General features: G+C 35.4%; 2 protein-coding genes across 2 annotated transcripts in view; one reads left to right on the top strand and one right to left on the bottom strand.

The window, feature by feature from the left end:
- LOC106636928 (aldo-keto reductase family 1 member B1) overlaps positions 1–25,148 on the top strand; it is a 403,668-nt gene that overhangs the window by 172,772 nt on the left and 205,748 nt on the right. The gene's annotated exons all lie outside the window — the stretch shown is intronic.
- Positions 679–25,106, bottom strand: hts (adducin 1-like protein hts). The gene is made up of 15 exons (XM_089593159.1): positions 24,997–25,106; positions 23,171–23,302; positions 22,407–22,593; positions 21,952–22,334; positions 21,434–21,880; positions 20,935–21,071; positions 20,656–20,773; positions 19,273–19,386; positions 19,106–19,198; positions 18,833–19,028; positions 18,603–18,740; positions 18,431–18,502; positions 9,705–9,772; positions 8,671–8,800; positions 679–2,765 (listed from the first exon to the last, which is right to left on the bottom strand). Exons 1-14 carry the CDS (start codon positions 25,075–25,077, stop codon positions 8,687–8,689), a joined length of 2,280 nt encoding a protein of 759 aa, XP_089449285.1. The 5' UTR covers positions 25,078–25,106; the 3' UTR covers positions 679–2,765; positions 8,671–8,686.

Below are 25,148 nucleotides of genomic sequence, written 5' to 3'. Positions count from 1 at the left end.
CAGCCACTGTACGTACATTTATGATGAAAATCATTGTTTGTCTCATCATTTATAATAAAACCAAATCAGACAAAATCATAAAACTCAAACTCGTATTTGTAGTAGCACCGAACATGGCAGACATCCTAAATGTGTAACAATATCGTTACCGGTGCAGTGGAGGTGCCGGCCGGCATGTTACAACAAAGCACGTTACGGCACAGTTCAACAAACTTCATGTAACAGGATATACTAAGCTAATAAAAAAACGATGACAACGTATTTTCAAGATATAAGCAGTTAATTTTATCAGTACAAGATGTTTTTTGATATGGTAAATTTAAATGTTAGATATAGGTTATATAATAAAAAAAATCATTGAATAATGTAATATTTGAGAAAAAATTAAGTCATGATATATTACTCATTGTACAATACTCAATAATACATTCTGAGGTCCAAAATTTTCACAGTATTTCTTTCATTCATTCACTCGGCAAAATTGTTCAACATAAGATAATGCATTTAATGAGGCGGATCATGGAATGAAACACTTGACCTGTATTATTTTAATAATATTAATTTTATTTCATAATATATATCAACTATTACAATGATAAACTGTAATTATCTTATCGCTCAATAATACAATCATTATCGTTTATGCATGATAGTATTTCATAGTGTTTTCTGTTGTTTTTTTTTTTAATTTTTTTTTTTTTTTTTTAATTTTTTACTGTGTTCTGTGTACATACAATTGTTCGTGAGTTGTCTCTTGTGTATTTGTGTGTACATATTTGACGCTTTACGCTATAATTATCTTAAATTTTTCGCGATTTATAATATAATATTTGTTAAAATCTTTTTTATCTCAATTGATTGGCGTGCAAACGTACAACGAGAAAAATGACACGCATCCAAGTGCCTTCCATCAAGCATTTCGCGAAACTGAAGTCTGACAAGGACGAATTACAAACATAAAATTTATTATGACTATAAAAAAAATCTAATTACAACGACGATACATAACACATAAGCCTTACACTTAATAAGGTAAATTGATTGCAGTAGTTTAAAAGGAAAAGAAACAAAATGATGGTAGTAAAGTGGTAAAAATTGATAAAATTGTAAATTAATAACAAAATTTCAAGCGGTCGGTTGATCGATCGCATGTTAAAATTAAACGAAAGGCACTCGCAGCGAATAAAAGTTATTAAAATTTCTTTTCCAAAAAAGGAAGGAAGAGCGTAAATTTCACCCGCGCACTTACCTTAATAAATCATTTACTTCATCATTATTTAGTTTTTCTCTGTACAAAGCAAGCTCAAGACAACGTACATTCTTGCAGTTCGTCCATCCCTAAATCGTAATTTTATATCAATGATTACTCGATAAAAGCTAAACTATAGAACAATAAAAAATAAAATATATCGTCAGCAACTGAACAGTGACAAGTCACATGGGTTTTGTATTATTTATCAATTTTTTTTTTTTTCTTTTTTTCTTTAGCACTTATACCCTACAGTTTCGTACCCGTGGCTTCCTTCATCTTTAGCTTAATTTAATTATCTTTATTAAAAAATAAAAAATAAAATAATAATAAAAACAAGATACGCTGAATTTTTGTTTTGTTTTACATATTCATGACTGGCTCTGTATTCAGCTTTACAGCCGCTCTGCCCCTACACTTTTTACTACGACGCGTCATTCCCGAGTAGTCAAAAGTTCGTACGAGATTACAAGCCAGCTGGTAGAGCGAAGTATATTGATAAAGACAGTAGACGTAGAGGTTGAAGATAAAACGCGTTAAAAGCACTCTCACGGTTTTTCATTACTTTTTTTTATGTTATATTTTATTCAATTTGCAAGCACAAGCGTTCAAAAAGCCAAATATCATTCGGATCACACGTAACACTACATGCCTCCTTTGATACACACATAGCGCGATACTTTTTCTTCTCCTTTGTTTGTATTTTTGACAATTTGCGCGACTCATCTCTTTCCTCGGATTAAAAAAAAACTCGGCAATCGCGCAAGGTTAAAACAAACAGAGAGTACCGCGATATTTCAAGCCTCTCCTTGCGCTCGCCTTATCGTCAATTGGTTTTTTTTTTTTTTTTTTTTTTTCTGTTTCGACACATCTGATAGTTAATGCGTATCGTAGGCCGTTTTGGAAAAGATGCGGTTGTAGGTATAAAAGAGACGCGCATTTGTCACATTCTCGTCGTCGTGATGATCGTCTATTGGCGTTAACATTTAAAAAAGTTTAGTGAGAAATCGGCCTTCCTCGTCATTGGGTGTAGGTATGCGCTTAAAAGACATGGTACAAAGACTTGCTGCGGCACTTTCTTCTCGCGCAGCGCGACAATAGTCTTTTTTTTTTTTGTTTTACAATTTTTCTTTTTTAAGCTAAAACTTTACGCTTTTAGGTATCGTCAATGGAAAAAAGAGGCGTACTCGACAGTATAATGGGTATGATATAATACGCGCATTGGAGGATGTGTCCGTAGTGTGTACATATTATGTATAAAAAAAGGTCTCGCTATATGATTCGCAGTGGCTGTGTCAAGTGGCAGTCTCGAGTTCCGAAAAAAAATACCGCATCGCACACCGCTCGATCTTCGTTCATTACTTTCCACCCAGGACTTCTCCTACAGACTTTCAAATGTTACTTTTTATTCCCGGCGCTCTGCTTTATCGTCGTCATCGTCGTCGGCTGCTGCTGCTGCTGCATTTGATTGTTCTTCCTTCACTTAAAGTAAGCTTTTTTTTCTTTGTGGCAGTGTCTGAAAAAAATCAATCGACCAAATGATTTCAACCCAACCCTTGGATTATTTTTTATGCAAATCGTGACAGAGAGGGTGAAGAGAATGAGTGATTTTTACGTCGTTTGTAAAATTTGCATAGTTTACTGTTTTGGGGGGGAAAGGGTTCAATCATTGTCTCCAACAAATGCAGTGATGCTCTTGCAAGCCAACTAGGAAAAATTTTCATTTAAAAGTAACAAGTTCATCCAGTATGCACGTAAAAGTTTGGCGTAGCAACTGCTCTCTATTCTATAGCTTCGGTTGAATCAATTTTTTCTTATTTGACAATTCTAATAATAATGTTAAAGTGGACCGCAAAATATCAATTCAAACTAATTAAATTGTATTTAAATTTTCATAAAAAATAAAAAAATTAAATAAAGGTTGCAAAATATTGGTGTAAATAAAAAAAAAGGAAATCGGTCCACTCTTCCAAAATCTACGTACTCACTATAAACTATCGAATCTCACTGTACAATAAGAACAAGCAGAAAAAAGTTGATAAGTACTTGGTAAGTACAGGTAATGTATTTGTTGAATCATCGCTAGAACAAGACTATAAGTACATTTAAGATCGAACGACTCGGCCTTCTTTGATCTTCAGTGCAGAGAAGAATCGACGCATCAGTCGGAAATCGTCAGAGATTAGTAGAGAGATTGCTGACTGCAATGCTACGGCGCGAGTTCACTTTTGGCCACTGTTTCGAGCGCCCCGTCGCGGCCAAGCGGTCGAACCAGGCACACATATTTTTTTTTTTATTTGAGAAGCGTGGAGGGGGTATACCGAGTGTGTGCCTACGGATTCGCGTGGAAATGGGCATGTAGGCACATACTTTGGAGACGCGTGGAAGGGGTATACTGAATATGTGCCTACGGAGAGAGGAGTGGTGTGTGGTGCATGGAAATGCCGACTACAGCTATATAACTATATATTTATACCCGCGTAAATCATAGCGAAAGAAAGCGACGAGTCTTTCTCGCTATATACATACTAACTTCTTAAATAAGGTCTTAGAAATTAAGGGGAAATAGAGAAGAAAAAAAGATTTCACATCTAATATTTGTAAAATAAAAAAACCTGTTTTAATTTACAATTCTCTATAACATATGAAAGTATAAGAGAGGCTAGCCATATTATTTTTCGAAAATTAAATCATACAAATAAATGTTTACGCAATTGGAAGCTCAGACTTTCAAGGCATTTATTTTTTAGTTCTTCTTATATACTTTGGATTTTCGTTTAGTACTGCGTATCAAAGTACGTTGAAAAAATATTTAGCTTGAAATATTTTTTGAGGTTGATAGTATGGCTATAAGCACCTTAAATATAAATTATTATTTTTACTTATCATAATCGCTATGAACTGTAGGCCAAGCTCCGGAGGGTATCACTGAACATATGTGACTTTAGGTTATACAAGGTCCGAAGCTTGTATAGCTGAGATGGCTAGGGTTTATGCCTTCGACGGCATATTTTGGCGATTTGGGGTTCAATTCTGATTGCCTTTGGATTTTTTTTTTTTTTAATATAATTCAGTATTCTATTTAAATTTCTTATTGCAACTTTCATTTTAATTTATGAATATTGTCAACACTTTTTTTTCGGACACGTTAAAAAAATTTTATTTTTAATACTGTGTCACGTACATAGAATCCTACGCAACAACTGACTATTAAATAATTTATTACGTTAATAGTTATAGCTGGCAAGGCTAATTCATAATTTTAAAGGTAATAATTTGAATGATAGTTACATTGATAACTAACTAAATACTTGGTAGATTATATAAATCTTTATGTGCGTATTCGTATGCTTGCATGTGTTTGATCTCAGACTTTTTGACTGATGTCAATGATTCAGGACTCAGAAGGATTACTTTTTCATATTGTTACGATGGCTTGGGAAAAACAATCGTCATAGCTTTTTAAGGTTGTCATACCTCTTGACGATTTCTTGATTTTTTTAAGCAGATTGTTGTATTATTCAGGTGAAAAAAATATTCTTATACATATTTTAGTTTTAATAAGGGAAAATTCAAACAATTACATTTTTTTTAATCACTCCATACGTTATACAGTTTCATTTTGAACAATAAAACAATTTTTTTTCTTTCGATTCATGCATTCAAGATTAGTATTTCAATGAGATTTATAGAACAATTCCCTAATTTGTAATTTTAATTACATTCTTAACAAGATCTTATTTCATACAGTACGAAAAAACCACATTTTCTATTTTCGCACACTCCATAAGAGTTTTTTTTATAGGATAATTTTACTTTAATGTGATAAATATTATGATTTCATTGACAGGTTTTACACATCTGAGCTTGTAATTTATATATGTACATTTTAATACTTACTGTAGCTAAAAAAAATAAATGTAGTTTGGTTTGTTCTTAAATATCTTGTACGATTGTTTCATTACAAAAAACTTTAGATTGCAATAAATGACTAAAACTTTTAATTTGCTACTCAACATAATTTAATATTGTTAAATAAATTTCTACCTGCAGAGAAAATACTAAAACATTTAACGATATCAATAATTTTATGATACCAAACAAATGATTTTTAAGCTTATGAATAAAATTTAAATGGTTTCAAACTTTCCAAAAATTATAAACATCCAGTTTTTAACAGAAAATAGCCAAAGGCCCAAAAAATTTACTTTCGTTTTTATAATTTTCTCAACAATTATTACCAGTAAATTTCTACAATAAAATTTTTTCAATCAAAAAAATGGGTGCTTAATATTTTTATGCTGTGAGCACATAGATATTAAAATTATATCAAATCCTACAATCTAAATTGCACCAGTGGCTTTGATAAATTCATGCAAACTTTACATATTATTAAAATTGATACAACAATTTCCTTGTTTGTAATATCAATTTAATTTTCGAAATAATTTTATTTTATAGAGCTCGAATTGCTTAATTTTTATTTTTTTTTTTTCCATAAAGTGTTTAGATCTTTTATTTTTTTTTTCATCAAATAATAATTTTATTTTAATAAAATAAATACTATGCTTTCCTCAAAAAAATTTAACTAGTCTAACGTTTTATTTATATGTACTTTTAAACGCTTATTTGATTATTTTTTCGATTTTTTTTATTGCTGAGAAAGCAGTAATATGTTTCTCGGTAGCGATTTACAGTGTTAGATAATTGTGTGAATTCTTCCCAAATTTTGCACTGAAAATTTGTTTATTGGTAACATTATACCCTCTAATAAAAGAAATTATGTGAAACAATAAGCTTAGATTTTTTTTTTTTAATATAGAAATTTGTATAAAAAAATTAAAATTTTTGATTAACAAGTCATTGGAAGCTATTGAGAAATACAGAGTAAAAGCGGAGTGCTTTCTGGCATATAATCACATAAATAAAGCAATAATTTGTATTGATATAGTAGATCGTACATACTCCGTATGATGTGGTAATACGCTTTTCTATTATTAATAAATGTTGTATTAATTATTCAACAACGTGGCCAGTAAGTGACCTATGTTACATAGAGATTGACCACAGTGTTATTAAGTAATGCTTAATTATTATTTTCATATAAACATACATACTTCTATTGCCAACTTGAAGTTAAAGGAAAAAAAATTTACTCAAAGAAACCCTTTTTTTCCTCTTGATTTAAAAAAGCTCTTTCATGTCTTCTACTCTGAAAAGACAATTTCTTGCGCTGACCCACCGACATTATTCAGCGATTCAGAAAATTGTAAGACTAAAAAAAAAAATTGAACCACATCCTAAATTATGAATAAAAATCGGGCCTTACTTTCAATAAACAAATTTTTAGTGCAAAATTTTCAAAAATCCACTCAGTTTTCTGACACTCTAAAAAGCTATCGTTAAATGTTTTAGTATTTTCTCTGCAGGTAGAAATTTATTTAACAATATTAAATTATGTTGAGTAGCAAATTAAAAGTTTTAGTCATTTATTGCAATCTAAAGTTTTTTGTAATGAAACAATCGTACAAGATATTTAAGAACAAACCAAACTACATTTATTTTTTTTAGCTACAGTAAGTATTAAAATGTACATATATAAATTACAAGCTCAGATGTGTAAAACCTGTCAATGAAATCATAATATTTATCACATTAAAGTAAAATTATCCTATAAAAAAAACTCTTATGGAGTGTGCGAAAATAGAAAATGTGGTTTTTTCGTACTGTATGAAATAAGATCTTGTTAAGAATGTAATTAAAATTACAAATTAGGGAATTGTTCTATAAATCTCATTGAAATACTAATCTTGAATGCATGAATCGAAAGAAAAAAAATTGTTTTATTGTTCAAAATGAAACTGTATAACGTATGGAGTGATTAAAAAAAATGTAATTGTTTGAATTTTCCCTTATTAAAACTAAAATATGTATAAGAATATTTTTTTCACCTGAATAATACAACAATCTGCTTAAAAAAATCAAGAAATCGTCAAGAGGTATGACAACCTTAAAAAGCTATGACGATTGTTTTTCCCAAGCCATCGTAACAATATGAAAAAGTAATCCTTCTGAGTCCTGAATCATTGACATCAGTCAAAAAGTCTGAGATCAAACACATGCAAGCATACGAATACGCACATAAAGATTTATATAATCTACCAAGTATTTAGTTAGTTATCAATGTAACTATCATTCAAATTATTACCTTTAAAATTATGAATTAGCCTTGCCAGCTATAACTATTAACGTAATAAATTATTTAATAGTCAGTTGTTGCGTAGGATTCTATGTACGTGACACAGTATTAAAAATAAAATTTTTTTAACGTGTCCGAAAAAAAAGTGTTGACAATATTCATAAATTAAAATGAAAGTTGCAATAAGAAATTTAAATAGAATACTGAATTATATTAAAAAAAAAAAAAATCCAAAGGCAATCAGAATTGAACCCCAAATCGCCAAAATATGCCGTCGAAGGCATAAACCCTAGCCATCTCAGCTATACAAGCTTCGGACCTTGTATAACCTAAAGTCACATATGTTCAGTGATACCCTCCGGAGCTTGGCCTACAGTTCATAGCGATTATGATAAGTAAAAATAATAATTTATATTTAAGGTGCTTATAGCCATACTATCAACCTCAAAAAATATTTCAAGCTAAATATTTTTTCAACGTACTTTGATACGCAGTACTAAACGAAAATCCAAAGTATATAAGAAGAACTAAAAAATAAATGCCTTGAAAGTCTGAGCTTCCAATTGCGTAAACATTTATTTGTATGATTTAATTTTCGAAAAATAATATGGCTAGCCTCTCTTATACTTTCATATGTTATAGAGAATTGTAAATTAAAACAGGTTTTTTTATTTTACAAATATTAGATGTGAAATCTTTTTTTCTTCTCTATTTCCCCTTAATTTCTAAGACCTTATTTAAGAAGTTAGTATGTATATAGCGAGAAAGACTCGTCGCTTTCTTTCGCTATGATTTACGCGGGTATAAATATATAGTTATATAGCTGTAGTCGGCATTTCCATGCACCACACACCACTCCTCTCTCCGTAGGCACATATTCAGTATACCCCTTCCACGCGTCTCCAAAGTATGTGCCTACATGCCCATTTCCACGCGAATCCGTAGGCACACACTCGGTATACCCCCTCCACGCTTCTCAAATAAAAAAAAAAATATGTGTGCCTGGTTCGACCGCTTGGCCGCGACGGGGCGCTCGAAACAGTGGCCAAAAGTGAACTCGCACCGTAGCATTGCAGTCAGCAATCTCTCTACTAATCTCTGAAATCGTAGGGTGGAAGAAGACTCTCTCGCGCAACAGATGGACGAGAGAGAGAGAGAGAGAGAGAGAGAGAGAGAGAGAGAGAGAGAGAGATGGAGAATAATAAACGATGTGACAGCTTACCTGAAGCTCGAACTACCTACGCCTCGACCGGCTTCTTCTTCTCCTTTTTCTTCTTGAGGAAGGACGGCGTTCGCAGGCCCTTCTTTTTCTTCTTCTCCTTTTTCGGGGTATCCTCGCTAACGCTCACGTCCTGCGACATGGAACCCTTAACATGGAAGGTCCCAACCGTAACCATAAACCTCTTTCACATGCACATGCAGTTTTTCGTTTCGTGTTTATTGTATTGTGTGTAAGTGAGTACATGAAACTTGCAACAACACCATCGTCTTCTCTCCTTTTCTTTTTCGTACTTGTGGTATGTATGCGTGGACGTGTATGTTGCGTCGATGCGAAACACAAACTAATGAGTTTTTTCATGTTCCCAAACTTATTTAAAGTTTAGAATGAAATGAAATATTTTTCAAGTTTTTCTGTTGCACATAAAAATTTGAACTTATACAATTACAAAAAAAATTTTTAAACTCATTGGCTTTTTTTCTCGACAGTTAACGTGTTGACAGAAGAGTTGGTAAAGAGCAAAAAAAAAAATTGTCATGCATGTAAGCAGCGTATCGGCGAGAAAGCTCGGCTTTATTCAAACAAAATAGCATAATCTAATGAACAAAACGATAGCTTTCTATGGTACGAAGTTGATGATTGAGAGTATGAATGTGGACGTATTTCTTTTTATCATTTATCATGGAACGCTCGTTGCTGACACTGTTGTAAAATATATATTTACACATATTTGCAAGGACTTACAAACAACTTGTGTGTAAAACAACTTTGTTGGGTCAACACTCACGTGTTATAATACAACTTGTGTTGGACCATTTTGACAGTATTTTTTTTTTTAAATCAAAACTTGTCATTTGCCGATTGAAATTTGAAATAAAACGAGTATATATACAAAAAAAAGTATTTAGTCAAATTGAATTTGTAATTGAAATGTAAATGTCGAAAAAATGGTCAGAAGGTCCCGTTTTAGGCTGAAGAGTAGAAACACCAAGTGTGAACACCGAGAGAATGTAAGTATACAAATCGTGTAAAAATACCTCTTTGCTACTGTGAGAGAACGTGCTGTGATGGGCATCCGAGTGATCTCCGTTGACCGTGTTCTCTCCTGCAACAGATCGTTCATATTAAAATATCTGTTTTATTTGGAAAACAATAATTTTTTGTTAATCAACTGTGCGTATACAATACATATAAGTGTAGCCCATGAATTTACGAAAAAAAAAAAAAAAAATGACACCAAGCTTACCTGTTAGTTGTATACATAAGGATGGATCGATTTTTCTTCTCATATTATGGAACAGGGAATCTTGGGGACTATAGCATGCTTTGTGAAATACCAAACGCCACAAGAGCATAGTTATTATGTCTTTTGTGTTTGTAGAGAAAAGTTTTTATTCTCTTTTTCCGTGATTAAATTATTGCAATTTATTTATGAAAATAAAAACTCTTTTTGCTGTGCATTGTTCCAAAAGCTATTTTCATTTAGAACCATAATCTCAGTACGTAAAACTAATAAAAACCAATTCATTGTCAAGCACATTGTTAGTGGTAATGCAAAATGTTAGAAGCGTACGTTAGAAAACAATGTCATTAGCATACTACTCGAGTACACATCTTGTGCAGCTTTCAGAATCTTATCGAATCATTTCTGGAATATTGCATTTTTGTAATGGTAATGGTGAAAATAAACATTTGGATTGCAATGAAATGAAAGTTTTATTTGAAAAATAATCAATGTAGTAGGTTATAAAAAAAGGAACATTAAATCAATGGTATATGTAAGGATAAATTACATTTTGCAAGTAAATATTATGGTAATTAACGTTAACTTAACTATTTTTCACAATTTATTTTTTTTGTGTTTTTTTTTTTTTTAATCACCGTGTAATTAAATTGTTCTTTGTTGTGTTAGCTGCACTAATTTTATAATTTTAGTTTATCACGTTTTATTACATTCTAATCTTTGGCAGCTTGAGGTTATCTAACTTAATCACTCTTGTAAGGCACTATTTCAACCCTTAATTCTACAAGGCAACAATTGCAACTTTATTTTAAAGCTATTCAATAAAATACGTTCAATCACAAATGAACCCGCTAAAATAGGTACAGTTTAATAACCACAACAATCAGACTTTGAATATAATAATCACATAGGGTGTATATATTTTTAATAAAAGCTATTATTTTTATTTGTAATACTAAAAAAAATTAATTTCCGCAATCCAGCTGCGGATTAAATCTTTGGACTCTTGGTAAGTTGTAATCCTAATTTAGAAGGGCATCGAAAGCTTCGCAAATAATTCTATTATCTTCAATCTTGAATAAATTGTTGAGCGACGAGTCGAGCTCTGACGTGCCACCAGCAGCGTAACTATCGTCAGAACACTGTTTTTCCAGCTTTAAAAACTCCACGTGGCTGGAAACGGTCAGACACTCGATAATGTAAGACTTGTGGTTTCCGTGAGTTGGACTGATACAGGACTCATCGGCGAGGTTATCGGTTACATTAAACTTCCGATCGCTGTCATTCATGCGCTCCGAGACACTTGAATCGTCCCTGGAGTTTCCGTTCGACACGTCCGAGGCGTTGTTATTCGCTGACACATCGGCCATGTATACTACATTGTCGTAGTCACTAGCTTCTTCGGCCGAGAGAGAGTGCGTTGATTCCAAAATTTCCTGCTCCTCGAGGGCAGAATTCATGGACTCGGAGTTCTGACACGAGTAGAAATCCGTGACTCGAGAGTCGCACTCGGCCGTGTCAGTGGTGTAGCTGTCTTCTTTCTCGGCATATATTGGCGGCAATGTCTCGAAAGAGTCGACCTCGCGATATACAAAACCATCCACGAAGCTGTCCTCGGGCTCCGAGTCCTCGTTTATAGGTGACAGAGAATTGCTACGCATGTTTTGCAACACCATCGTGCTGTTGGATGCGTTGGGACAACAAGTGCAGCTGTGACAGCACGTGCAGATTTTGAGGTCATCGACTTTTTCGAATTGCTCGTGAGTCTCAGTCGTCGCATCCTCGTAGTCGTTATCGTCGTGGAATATTAAAGAGTTTAACTCTTCGTTGGAAAAGAATTCGGGTGATATGTTTTTCAAGATTTCTCGGCTTATCTGTTGAATTTCTTCGTCACACTCGTCGCTGCTGAACGACTTGGCATTACCACCGTCCACAGCCATACGTTCTTTTTTGTATATCTCTTCCGACAGTGCATCGGTACGTTCCCACAACTGGTCCAACTCTTCTTGATTTTGCATCCAATGTTCTTTGAAGCTCGTATCAAAGTCTAGATCGTTTTCACTTACATTTTCGACAGAAGCCTTGGATTCGTCCTCAGAGTTCGTGGTATATTCTCCTTTGTAATGAATCATGCAAAAGGTTAACTTTTTACTGGTGTCTTCGCCTTCGTCTTGGCTATTGCTTTCTGAATACGCTCTACCTTCTTGTAAGATGTTAGAATCATTTTTATTTCCACAACTGATTACACTAAACGTTACTTTGTTGTTGACACCATTTTCCAACTCGGTGCACTCCTCTTGTGCTTCGTCAGCCTGAGCATTCAAAGAGTCCGAGGATATTTTCGAACTGGAATGATCGCTTGAGGATTTTGATTGGTTTTTCAAGTTTTCAGAACTGTCGGTCTGCTTCTCCTTGCTGTTATCCGATTTAGTGTCGTTATCGGTTGTTTCGGGCTCCACGGGATGATGAGATTCCGCCGATGAGGACGAAACCGAGGACACAGCGGCTGTAATCGGCACCTGCTGATTTTTCGACAAATCTGTTGCAACTCCCATAACAGTTCCGCAAATTTCGTTCTCACCGAGTATTTCTGATGCAACTTCTGCTTCTTCTTCTTCTTCTGAAGATTCGGAAAAGTTGTTGCTTCCACTTGGATACACAGACGGCGAGTGTTTTGGCGTCGAACACTTCATGCTTTGCTCATCCTCGGCATCGTAATCGTCCTTCAAATTTTTCAACTCTTTATTCACGCTTTCTTTCACTTCCTTGTCGGTAACAATAATCTTACTCTTTAAATCGTGCGCATCTAAACCAGCCTCCTTATCAACAAAATGGTGAATTACTTCGCTAATCACATAAACGCTCGAGTCTGTAGATTCGTATGCTCTCGCCACCTCGCAACTACCAACCTGTGAGCTTGTCAAGAAGTCGTCACCGTAACAGGGCAAACGATCGACTAAATCTTTGATAATGTGCTTAACAAACTGCAATATGGCTATTTGCTCGGCATAAATCGTCAACTCTAGTGCCGAACACTTGGTGACGTCGCTCGGTACAAACAGCGCAAGATTGGATCCCCTCTTGTCGTCCGGAGAATTATTGAGTTCTTCGATGATCTCATCCACCGATGAACTGATGTTCTTAATGAACTCGTCGTGATTGGATGTTTTGAGCTCTTGAAATGTTTGTGACGACAACTCGAGAATATCGGAGCCTTGATTCGACACGTTTGATTGGAAAGAAGCTTCAGACCGCTCGACATTAGCGTCGTTTTCATCTCCCTTGGAAATTTCAAGCCAAATGATGTCTTCGCTGTTTTCGTCTGTGTCTTCGTTATCGACATCACTTTCCGTTTCGTCTTGCAAGCAATAATCTCGATTTTCCGTGTCTTTTTCCTCGTCACTCGTTGGACCAAAGCTATTTTTGTTATCCACATCACCAGACACCACAAATTGATTTTCACATAAAAGTTCAGAGTTGACTTGACGATTATCGATTACTGTGTTCAAAGTCGTGTCGAGATCGGAATCAAGACTGGTTTCGTATCCAGGATTCAAACGATACAGGTCGGTTACGTGCTTCATGTCTTTGTTGTACTTTGCCGAGATTTGGGCGTTCTGCAGCCTTTCGAGAGTAATTCTAGTGGAAGGCCTTTTCGGAGTGTCGTATCGATTACTGTCAACGCACATATTGATAAGTTCGACGAGGCTGTCGCGACGCTCATCTGGATCTCGCTTTACCACGAGATCGTCATAACTCACGGTACTGTTTCTGGACGACGGGTTATCGCTGCTGCGCTCGAGTTCGGAGTACGTAAGCTCGAGAATCTCTAGATGTTTCAAGGATTTAAGAACCTGGGACTTTTTTTCATTACATTCTTCGTCGGAAGAGTCTCTGTCGTAGTTCTTGTTGACACTAGGTGACTCGGAAGCTCTCTTGCTGAAGTTTTTCTTGCGAATCTTGACGGAGCCATCTGACAGACCGTCCGTGGTCTCGCTTTCGTGGACGGTCTCATCTTGCGATTGATCCGAAGTGAAACGCGACTCCACATCGCTTTCGACTTTCCCCAGTTTTTCCATCAAGTTTTCCACGAATGGATCTTTTACTTCGGTTTGCTTTGAATGGTTTGAACTAATCGAGCTACTCTCCATCTCTGAATTTCTGGTTTGATCATAATACCCATTTGATATCAAAGTCATTTCCTGAACTTGGTTAACAGATGAAGCTGTTAAATCGTCTAGCATTGAAACCTCGCATTTGCTGTTATTAGGAGCTGATATTGCTTCTGAATCTCTCGTGACTTCTGGATAGTTTTCTTCTGTACTTTGATTGGCAGTATATAGTTCATTCTCAACAAATGGCTCTTCATTGCTTAAATATTGCTCTCCTTCTTTGGTATCGGTAAACATATACATACTGGGCTCTTCTTTAAAGGGATCAATTATTTTTTCATCCGTTTCACTTGAAATTTCTCGTTTCTTGCCATCAACAATTTCAGGATTATCGTAAGATTTTTCATTTTCTTCTAAGTAATCGTTGTTCAGTGGCTCATCATTAACAATCAAGTCCATTTCACAACTGTAGGTGGGTTTACTGTTTTCCTCTTGTGTGTCTGTCACTACCTGTTCTTGATTAACAGGTAAAACTATGAAATATTTGAGCATTGGGCCACTATCATAATCACTTTTCTGAAAACTTGGTATTGTTTCTAATTCTTTTGTATTTTCTAAATATTTTTCAACAGTAGTTTCTTCCATATTTTGATCGTCAAAACATGACTCATTATCGATATCTTCTTTACTTAAATGTTGCTCCACTTCATTGGTATCAATATATTCGTTCACATCTGGTCTTTCTTCAACAAGATTAATTGTTTTTCCATTTGTTTCAGAGATGTCTTGATTCTTGACACCAACAGTTTTAGTATAATCAAATTGAATAAAAGTTTTTTCATTTTCTTCCAAGTGATTGTTGGGTAGTGACTCATCATTTTCAGTCAAGTATGTTTCACAATTTCTAAATGGTTCATAATTTTTTTCTTTTGCATTTGTCATTGTCTGCATTTGACTTACAGGTAAAACTGTGATACTTTCAGGCATTGAGTCATCAAATTGGCTACTATTAGAACTTGAAGTTCTTTCTAATTCTATTGTATCTTCTAAATCGCTTTCTACGTTATTTTCTTCGACATTTTGATCGCCATCAAACAGTTCATTATTGAAAGACAGATATTCTTTGCTTGAATATTGCTCTACTTCATTGGTACCAATATATTCATCGATACTAGGCCCTTCTTCCATAAGATTTATGATATTTGTATCCCTTTCAATTAAATATTGTTGTTCCTTATCAACAGTTTCGTCCAAGTCATTGTTTATTTGCTCCTCATCGATAATCGACTCTATTTCACAATTGCCAAAATGTTTATTATTTTCCTTTTCTACATTTGTTATCATTTGTACTGGACTTTCAAATAAATCTGCGATACTTTCAAGCACTGAAGCACCATTGCATTTGCTGTAAATAGAAGCGTCTTCTCTTGTGACTTCAGGATAGTTTTCTTCAGCATGTTTATGTGTACTTTGATTGTCAGTACATGATTCTTTATTGACAAACATCTCTTTATTGCTCAAATATTGCTCTCCTTCACTGGTATTTGAATATTTTTCAACAAGAAACTCTCCTGGAACAAGATGGTTTATTGTATCACTCGTTTCACTTAAAGTTTTTAGATCCTCGTTATTAACGATTTCGAAATCATCAAATTCATCAATGGATTTTTCATTCTCTTTCAAGGGACTGTTGTTCAATGGCTTATTATTATCATCCCTTGGACTTGGTATTGCTTCTGAACCCACTGTGACATTTATATTGTTTACTGAATTACTTATAATTATGCTTTGATTATCAGTACATGGTTCATTCTTGACTAGCAGATCTTTTTCACTTACATATTGCTCTCCCTCATTAGTATCTTTTTCAACAACAAACTCTCCTGGAACAAGATGGTTTATTGTATCACTCGTTTCACTTAACGTTCTTTGATCCCCGTTATTAACGATTTCGAAATCATCAAATTCATCACCAGATTTTTCATTTTCTTTCGAGTTATTCACTAGATTATCAGTATTGATCAAGTCTGTTTTTAGTTTATAAGTACATTCATCATTTTTTTCTTTTGTATCGGACTCTACGATATTTTCATCATTTAAATATTTGATATTATCGTCTCCAATGTTTTTTTCCAAAGAAAGAGAATTAAAAACGCTGTCCAAGGATTTTCTGAAGTTACTGATAATACTGTCCTTGCTTTTACACATCTCCATACTCTGCTTAACTAATCTTGGAGAAAGTAATGTGTCATCTTTGTTCTCTGTAATGGTACTACTCAAGGATAAGTCCACTTTCTCAGCAAAATCTACGTCAGCACTCTTTGTAAACTTGACATCGGTTAGTGTAATATCCAAGTTTTGTTCAAACTGTTCTTCAGCGGTCTGGCACTTGTCTGATATCTCTACTTCTTCGTCTAAACTTGAAGCTTCTACATTATTGGCACTCAAATCGCTCTCACTCTTGACAATCAAGCCATTACTATTTATGTTTTTCTTCATCATATTCTCGTAGTTTTGGAAAAACTTGGCTTTCCTAATTCGATTTTTAAACTCAGTTGAGCTGCCAGCAACATCAACTAATACAGGGAACATCGGGCGAGCCAGTTCTTGAGATCGAGTTCTTTCGAGCTTACACAGACCGTTTGTGCTGCCGTCGTGCATCCACGATGAGGAAACGGAATCTTCGCTGGAATGGCTGCGGCTACTGCTAAAGCTCCATACACCGGACATTCCTGCAACGACAGATCGGCCCAGCACACAAATGGCTGTTGTAGTCGGGTGGTATAGGAAGCAATGTGTTAACACTGGACAGCACATGATGAAGGTCCCCGCACCCCTTAGCCATGGACCCTGTCTCCTTATTTTCCCGACTGCTTTGCACTTTTTTTTTTTTACTAGTTTTACGAGACCTCTGATGACCTGAACGCAACTTGGTCTAACATTGTTGCGGATCTAACTCAACCGTGGAACTTTAACTCTAAAAGAGTGGACATAAACAATATCGAATAAAAAATGTAAACTTGAGCATGTAGATAAAATTCATTCATAATTCTTATTTATTCATGAAGTTTATCCACAAGTACAGTTAGCTCTATGGGTTTGTAATTCTAGGACTCTTACGCTGAAAACTATTAACGAATATGTTTCGATTGCTGGTGACTCACAGTTCATTACATCCACTTTGAAAAAAAAAAAAAAATTCATTCACTCCAAAATTATGTTTTTAGTATTATATTTTACTCCTTTCAAATGTACTATGAAGAAAAATTAACTAAAAAAATTGTACAAAATAATTATACATTAAAACTTGATAAAAATGTGGAAAACAAAAAATTATTATTTGTTAGTCTTGTGTACAAAGAAAGTATACACTTTCTATAAGATATTGTTTATTAGTACTCATGTATACCATGTGAATTTTTTAAATTTGACATTGTAAACAAAATAATAAAAAGTAAGTAGGATCAGGAGATGAGAGGTCGTGTTAAATAAAATCGCTAATATAAGCAATTGAGGTAAACATTGGAAGGAAAAAATTAAAACTAATTTAAAAAAAGGATTAAAATAAAATCTAAGAAAATATGTATCGTGTAGCCAGAGGTGCGAGTGCCAGGTTATGAACATAAAATGTTAAAATATTAATTACAGCATGCATTACACATTGGGAGTGACATTCTTAGTAGCAAGCACAATCAAAGCATACGAAAGCGTGATCCTTTTAGTTCTGCAGAATGAAAAACCCCCACAGAACTTACCTCGTCCATTTGCATTCCTACTACGGGTCATCGTCTCGGAGCGGCGTTGCTCATTGAGAAAATCAGCATTCACTGTGTCATATGAATTACATGAAAATTGGCATCGAGGTAATGCAAACGTTGGTGTTAAAAACGAATTTCTATGATCAGTAATGAATGGCTTAAAAATTTATTTTTTAAAGTGTTTAAAAAAAATTCCAAAAAACTTTTTGTGTAAACTATACTGGAGTTTAGCTCGAGTTACATACAATGAATAAGTAATAACAAATTAAATTACGAGTATATGTATAATGTCGTTATGATGTTTGTGTTTAAACTTGCTACTAATTCTCACCTGTTGCCATATTTATCCCAATCTGAGCTTTCACGGACTCAGTTTTAACATCAACCCGCTGTGTCAATGAACCATCCACCACCGAGATTTCTACTGATTTTTCTGTGTATTGACAAATTTTCACATGCTCATGCATTGAATATCGTGCAATTTAAATTCATTTTTTTTTTATATGAAAAGGATCATCATTCGATTAAAGTTGAATAACCAGATATGCAAATTGAAATACAAAAAAAAAAAAATTTTCATCAAAATGCCGAAAAATAAAACACTCATAAAAAAACCAATGCTTTGTTATTGAAAAATAGATTGTACTCACCATCGCTAAGCACAACTTCCGGTTGACTCGGCGCAGGCACTTGTTTGGTTTCTATCCGTAATACTTTAGGCTCTGTTTGGACAAACGCAACATATATGGATTCAAATTACTCTCTGAGGAGCTTTGAACAAAAAAAATGTGAAATATGTAGAGAAAAAAACAAAAAATTTACCATCTCTACTTTCTTCTTCCGTTTCTGAGGTGACAGAAACTGGCGACTGAACGGGGCTCTTGGCAGTGCTCGTATCATGAGTTGCGCGGCTGATGTTGAAGGACGAAAGACCCTCTGATTCTGACTGTGACTCATCGTCTGCAAATGTACAGTAAAATTTTAAGTAAAAATGTTTGTACGAGAATAAAAAAACTTTAACAAAGCAACATTTTCACTATAAATGTACGCACATCCATCTCCTTTAGTCTTGCGCTCAACTTCTTTTTTGTACTGGTCGAGCTCTTGATCCGTGATTTGATCAAAAGGATTTTTTGCGTATGGAGTTTTGTATACCATGGCGTTGTGTTGGAAACCTCTCTGGATAATACCTTTGCTAGCGGCCCCAACAAGGACGACTTGTTCCCCAGTTCCACTTATTGTTGCATCCTTAAATTGTTTTTTTTTTCAAGTATTAAAATTCGGTTGTAAAATAAGATATCACGATTAATCTGACTTTAACGGACCTGCATCTTCTTTGCCTCTTCCCACGTAACACCTTCCAAAATATGTGACTGTGGACCAGCTGAAATTTTGTCAGCTCTTCGATAGTCTTTGATCTGAATAGAAAATTGTAATACGATGAGTTTATAGGCATAAAGAGAACAATGCTGACATGTAGAGAGTAACGCACCTGTTGTTGAAGTTGTTTGAATTCCTTTGGATTTGTGTTTTTCGGTACGAACATAAGGGCACCGTCGATCTTGACCGGAGTACTGCTATGGGTCGGCGAGCCATCTGACACCCACTGCGCACAAAACCAGAACGTTACACCAGACCCCGCAATAATAGTATCTCTAATCAAAATTTCGTTTCCCTTTTGCTTTTATATGTAAGCAAAAAAAGAAATTCTACGAATAATCATTCCAAAACAATCATTAAAGTTTGGGCAACTCTTAAAACGCGAGCTGTGTGCCTGCTAGTCCCAAAGTAAAGCTTGCGGAGCCGGTTTCACATCGACTTTACACTTTATATCGCATCTCAGTGTTCTATAAAGTATTCCACGTACTTGGAGCTTCTATAAAGAAACGCATTACATTTTTTTTTTCCTTTATTTTAGTCGATGTCTGGTTTTGTGGATGCAGTGGATGTTTGATGCCGAGGCCACCGAAAGCTTTGATGATGACCAACAGGCACACACATTTGTTTGAAGAGTCATATTTTTAGAAGTATGCAGAGAGGAATTGTTTTTCATGCTCAAGTAATTTCATACTTTTTTTTTTCTAGAGTGTTATTTCTACTTCTACCACTAATGATTGCCAAGGAAGGATTATTTAAGTAGTTATCAAAAAAGATTTGTTCAATAGCATTTACTTTTATTGAAACATCAAAAAAGCTACAATAGATGTAATTTGTTCACGTCTCACGCTTTAAAAACAAATATACTCATATGATATACGATTCTTTCAACAGCGATGTGCTGAGAGGAACTAGGCTAATAATATCGGTATCTCACCACTTAGTTTTTTGTTTGTACGTAGCACTGATGTATACATAACTATATATGTAAATTTAAATTGCACATTTAAAAACATTGAAACTACTTAACAATTAAAAGACGACAAAATAGTATAAATAGAATATGTGTATATTAATAAATAAAAGTGGAATGCATTCTTGGAATGCTCGAAGGTTTTTTTTCACATTAATCGAAGCAAAAAATCTCAAAGAGCATTTTAAAGCACTGAACCACTGATTCCTCTTAAGATCACTATAATATCATTTGATTGATTTTTTTTTTTTTTTTTTCGTAACGTTGATATACATTTATATATCAGTTGTAATTAATTTGTTATTTGTATAAATAAGATCTTTGCAAGTTCATCCATAAAATCTATATATTAAAAAAGCAACGCCGATAAACATGGCTAACGATTCTAAGCGTCTTGAAAATTTAGTTAGTTATACTTATTTATCTACGCGAATATATATCTATATATTAGTTAAAAAAAAATTTAGTCCGGTTGTTATAAAAAAAGGTTTAATTCGTCTTATCTTCAAAAGTTATGACTTCTACCTTAGTAATCTTCTTTGGGTCTGGTGTGCCAGTCTCTAGGATTTCTACTTTCTGATAAACATTTGGTGAGTTCAGCCAACGTGTTCTGTCGTTTCCTTTGCGACCAAATTTCCAATTTCTTAAAAGAAAAATTATTTAAAATACATCTCAGTCGCGAACCATCATTCTTTGTGTACAATCGAAAACTATTGTAACACAGTTTTATGAAATAAGTATAAAGGCAGCAATGTTTAACGATGCTAAAATTGGTATTATAAAAAGTACGTAGACATGTCTTACCCAGTTTTGTATAATTCCTCTTCCTCAAGCAAATAGCCGAGGGAAGAAACGGCAGGAGGTACTTCGACGTCGTTACGTGGCCTGGGAGGTTCGGTTTTGACTAAAGGCTGTCTGTAAATGTATCCCGTACGGAAGCCCTAAAAGGAGTACATCATTTAGTAAGATTATTAATTGTTGTTTGTATTCGATGTCACCCGTATTTAATCAAGAGCCAAATTTTTTTTTTCGATAGGCATCAAAGACGTTGATGATGCGAAACGAAAACTAGCCACAGCACGGTATAGTACTTTATTCTCTGTCATACTCGCAGCAATCTCGATTACATTCAATAAAAGCTCAAATAAGCCTCTAGTAGTAAACAAGCGAGCTACTCTCCGATAATGACCTCTGACCCCTCCTCTTTCTCGACTCCATTCCCATTCGACATTCAGATAAAGATATATAGCCAGCCAAGATGTACTTTATACACAGAGCAATGTAAAAAAGAGTAAGTACTAACCGCATTGTCGAGCATGCGCATGAGGGCCTCGAATTTCGTGCCACCAACGTGGTAGCGCTTTTCGACCTTTTCAGCGAGACCCGAGGACTCAGCAGCTACACTGCTCTTCTGAGGCACCGGTGCCTTCCGCGACGCTTCGTAGATGGCCTTGCGTGCCTCGTCCGAGATCAGGACGAGATTGTCGATGCCAACGGGCATCAGTTTTAGCTGCGTTTCGCTGGCCAGCACCGTGTTGTAAACGTTGTAGAAGGCTTCCTCGATCGATGCGCCACAGCAGAGCGCGCCTTGATTCGTCAACAGAAGGACCTTGTTGAGGATGCCGATGCTGCGCGCGAGCTTTTCACGCTCCTCTGGCTCTAGACTGCCAGTGTACGTGTGGGTGCTCACCTCGCCAATGACTATGCTCTCTTGGCTGATTGGCAGAAGAGAGCACTTGAGCGACGATATCTGCGGATCACGATCCATCAATTACTGTCAACAATTTAACAATTCATCCGACACAAATCACGATTACTCACTGCTGTGACGGAGGGCGTCGCGATGTGGATGATGCACTTGATGTCTGGACGCGCGGCGTGAATGGTCGAGTGCAACTGGTAGTCGGCCATGTGTACACCGAAGTTCGTCGTGCCCTGCTCGACGACGTTGCCCTGCATGTCAACCTTGACGAGGCTCGAGGCCGTCACCTCGTGGTAAAGCAAGCCATACGGATTGACGAGGAAGTGCTCTTGATCCTGGTTGAGGCGAGCGGTTATCATGCCCCCAACGCCTTGCGTCCAGCCATAGAGATCGAGCAACCGGAAGACCGCGGCGAGTTTGCAGCGCAGCAGCTTCTCGCCCTTGGCGTAACCCATGCTCTCGACTCCGCGTATGTCGTTTATCGGGACGACGCAGTTCGAATCTGCAAGATAATGATGAAGTGATGATTTTGTAATGACATCTGTGTTTGAAACAGAGATGATTCGGCGCTTACTTTTGAACACATTGCTGTTGAAACGAGCTCCCTGGTAGCCCATCATTTCAGAGATTTGCTGCAGTAGTCCGCTGGGACCGGCGCCGTCCTTCATTTGAGTTTCTATGATACGTTCGAGCTCCTCCCTGAACAGGCGCGAGTTTATCATCATCTCGACTCGCTTTCTCCTCTCCATTTCTTTCATGTCCTGCAATAGATTATTCACAATGTCATTGTCAAACCTCAAAGTAGTTTATGTCATTTTTCGTTGCACATAAACTCATTTATTATAGTAAAACTCCTGATGGCGTAATTTATCGTTTGCAACAAAAATAAATACTTTTCATCAAACTTTGAAGCTAAGTCTTTTATTTTAGCTAAAATTATATGGCCTGGCTTGGCAAATAAAGCACACTTGGCTGCTTTCCAATGGAATCCCAAGAACCGATCTACGTCTTTGGGGTGGAAAATCTCCTTTTTAGAAAAATTCGAGCAACAAGTCGAGTCTATACATATACTTGGCTTTTGCACTCTAGTAAATAAAGCCACCAAAGATCAACACGAGGTATTATTTTGTACACACAAAAAAATTACAAAAAACACATAATAATATGCACAAACAGAGCCGTCCTTAACCTAAAAATGTTTAAATCCGACCCCTTATTATGAAACTACAAAAACTCTAAAAAAATGCTATACACAAAACAGACAACACTCATATCCGTAGTAAGTAAACCGTAAAAATTATACCAAAGTACGAGTAAAAAAGCAAGTCCTGCACTTACAGCGTCAATATCCGCGGGCCTCATTTTGCTCTTCTCATCCTCGGTGAGGTCGATGCCGTTCGTCTTGGGCTCCTCGACCTCCTGATGCTGCTGCTGACTCGTTTCGGCCATTTTTTCGTATTCCTCCTCCTCCTCCTCCTCCTCCTCGTCGTCGTCTTCGTACTCAGCAAGAACTCGCTGCAATAAAGATACACGGAATACGTTAATTGCAGACGACTCGACACTTTATTTTTCCTCTTTATTAGAAACACTTATAAAAAACGTACATGTCATGTGTGCAATAAACGTGTATTTTAATCTTATACCGACTGCGATCTGCGATTACTTATCAAAGTCCCTATACTTTTCAGGAGAGTAGTATTATTAATGTCGATGTGATGGCACTTACACATATTTTTTGACGTGACTTATGCACATAACTACGATAAATAATCATTAAAAAGGCATTAAAAAAGCCGGTGCACGCGCACAAACATATGACGTAGTACCTATATGTCGTTCCTATTTCCAATGTTTATGTACATATAAAGTTCAAAATCGGTTATACCCTAGTTAATTATATTATCATCGGAGATAACGTCCGTAACCTAGGAATGGTCTTTATCGATTTTGATAGGAAAAAACATTTTGTTATTGTTTTACAGATTCAAATGTCATTTGGGTGTCAATCGACCCGATTTCGATAAGATATCGTTAAAATTTCGTGTTACGTGGTGATAAGAGATTACGTAGTAGCGAAACAATTAAATGGCCAAACGAGTAAATAATGTAAATGCAATCTGCTTTCTAATAGCATTCGGATTTTATCACAAAGCGTATAATTATCATCACATTTTTTTAATGTTATCTTTACAGGCATTTTGAAACTTTTATGTAACACTATAATGATTTCCGAGAATAATTCTTAATGACATTGTTTAAAGTCGTAATGAAAAAAAAAATAACACCAGTCGCTCTAGTAAGAATATGTTGTGTATACTTGAGTGATGAAATTGTCGAGATTGAGTTTCCTCAGAATTTTCTTTAAAAATTACAAGCCGCGAGCACCAATAAAACCTCGAATAAAACTGCCTAACGGACATTTTTTTTTAAAATTCTCGAGCAAATTGGATTTTACAATAACCTCCTTAAATAAACTAGCTCTGTTTTTAGCTCGCCAAAATCATAACACAAAGTTAATTATCGGCATGTAGAAACGGAACGCGTTTAAGCGAAATAAACGAGTGGGGAAAAGCGTTTTGTTGTTCGAGTCGTCGTTTTTGCATAACGATTCGCACGTTCAAAGTAATTTCTGAAATGAAAAAAAAAAGCTCTAGACGTAGCTACGTTTTTAGCGCCGTGGTAACTTAACTTCTCTATGGATACGAGCGCGCAAAACGATTTGGCAATCGGTAAAATTTCATTTCAAAGTTGCATGATGTTTTTTCGATGAGATGAAATAATCTTTAAATGGGCTGATTGAAAACGTAATTTATGCACTTTACTTTTCATTAAAAAAAAAAAAAAAAAAAAAAAAAAAAAAAAAAAATTAACGAAAACAAAGCGGGTGAAAATTGATGATCAGCAATATGATGAGATATCACATCTTCACCGTGTCATAGGCATGTAATTTTCTTAAAATTCAACCATAGAGACGCGGTAAAAGTTCCCCAGGTGCAGAGATCGTTTTTGTCTTTGTCCTTTCGGTAAAAAATCCTCACTCGCGTCGTAGAACCAGATACAACTATAGACATTGTAATTCACAAAGCGCAAATGACATACCAATATGCTTATATTAATATTGTACAACGGAGTAGACGGGGAAAATGTATCAATGCTCGGCTTACCAAGTCGATCCGGCTCGATATAGACTTGAGCATTCTCTTGTTCATCTCGTTAGCGACCAAAGTCAAATGCAGCATAGCCATTGTCACTGGGGAGTGTTTTGGCTAACGCGACGAGTCAAAAAAAAAAAAAACAATTACTCCCAAAGTCGAGG

This window comes from Copidosoma floridanum, unplaced genomic scaffold (genome assembly GCF_036245765.1).
Source record: "Copidosoma floridanum isolate Cflo_tuat_1 unplaced genomic scaffold, Cflo_Japanese_pri ptg000019l, whole genome shotgun sequence".
Classification (NCBI taxonomy): Eukaryota; Metazoa; Arthropoda; class Insecta; order Hymenoptera; family Encyrtidae; genus Copidosoma; species Copidosoma floridanum.
Note: the sequence above shows the minus strand (reverse complement) of the source record. Positions and strands in the feature narration are given on the sequence as shown.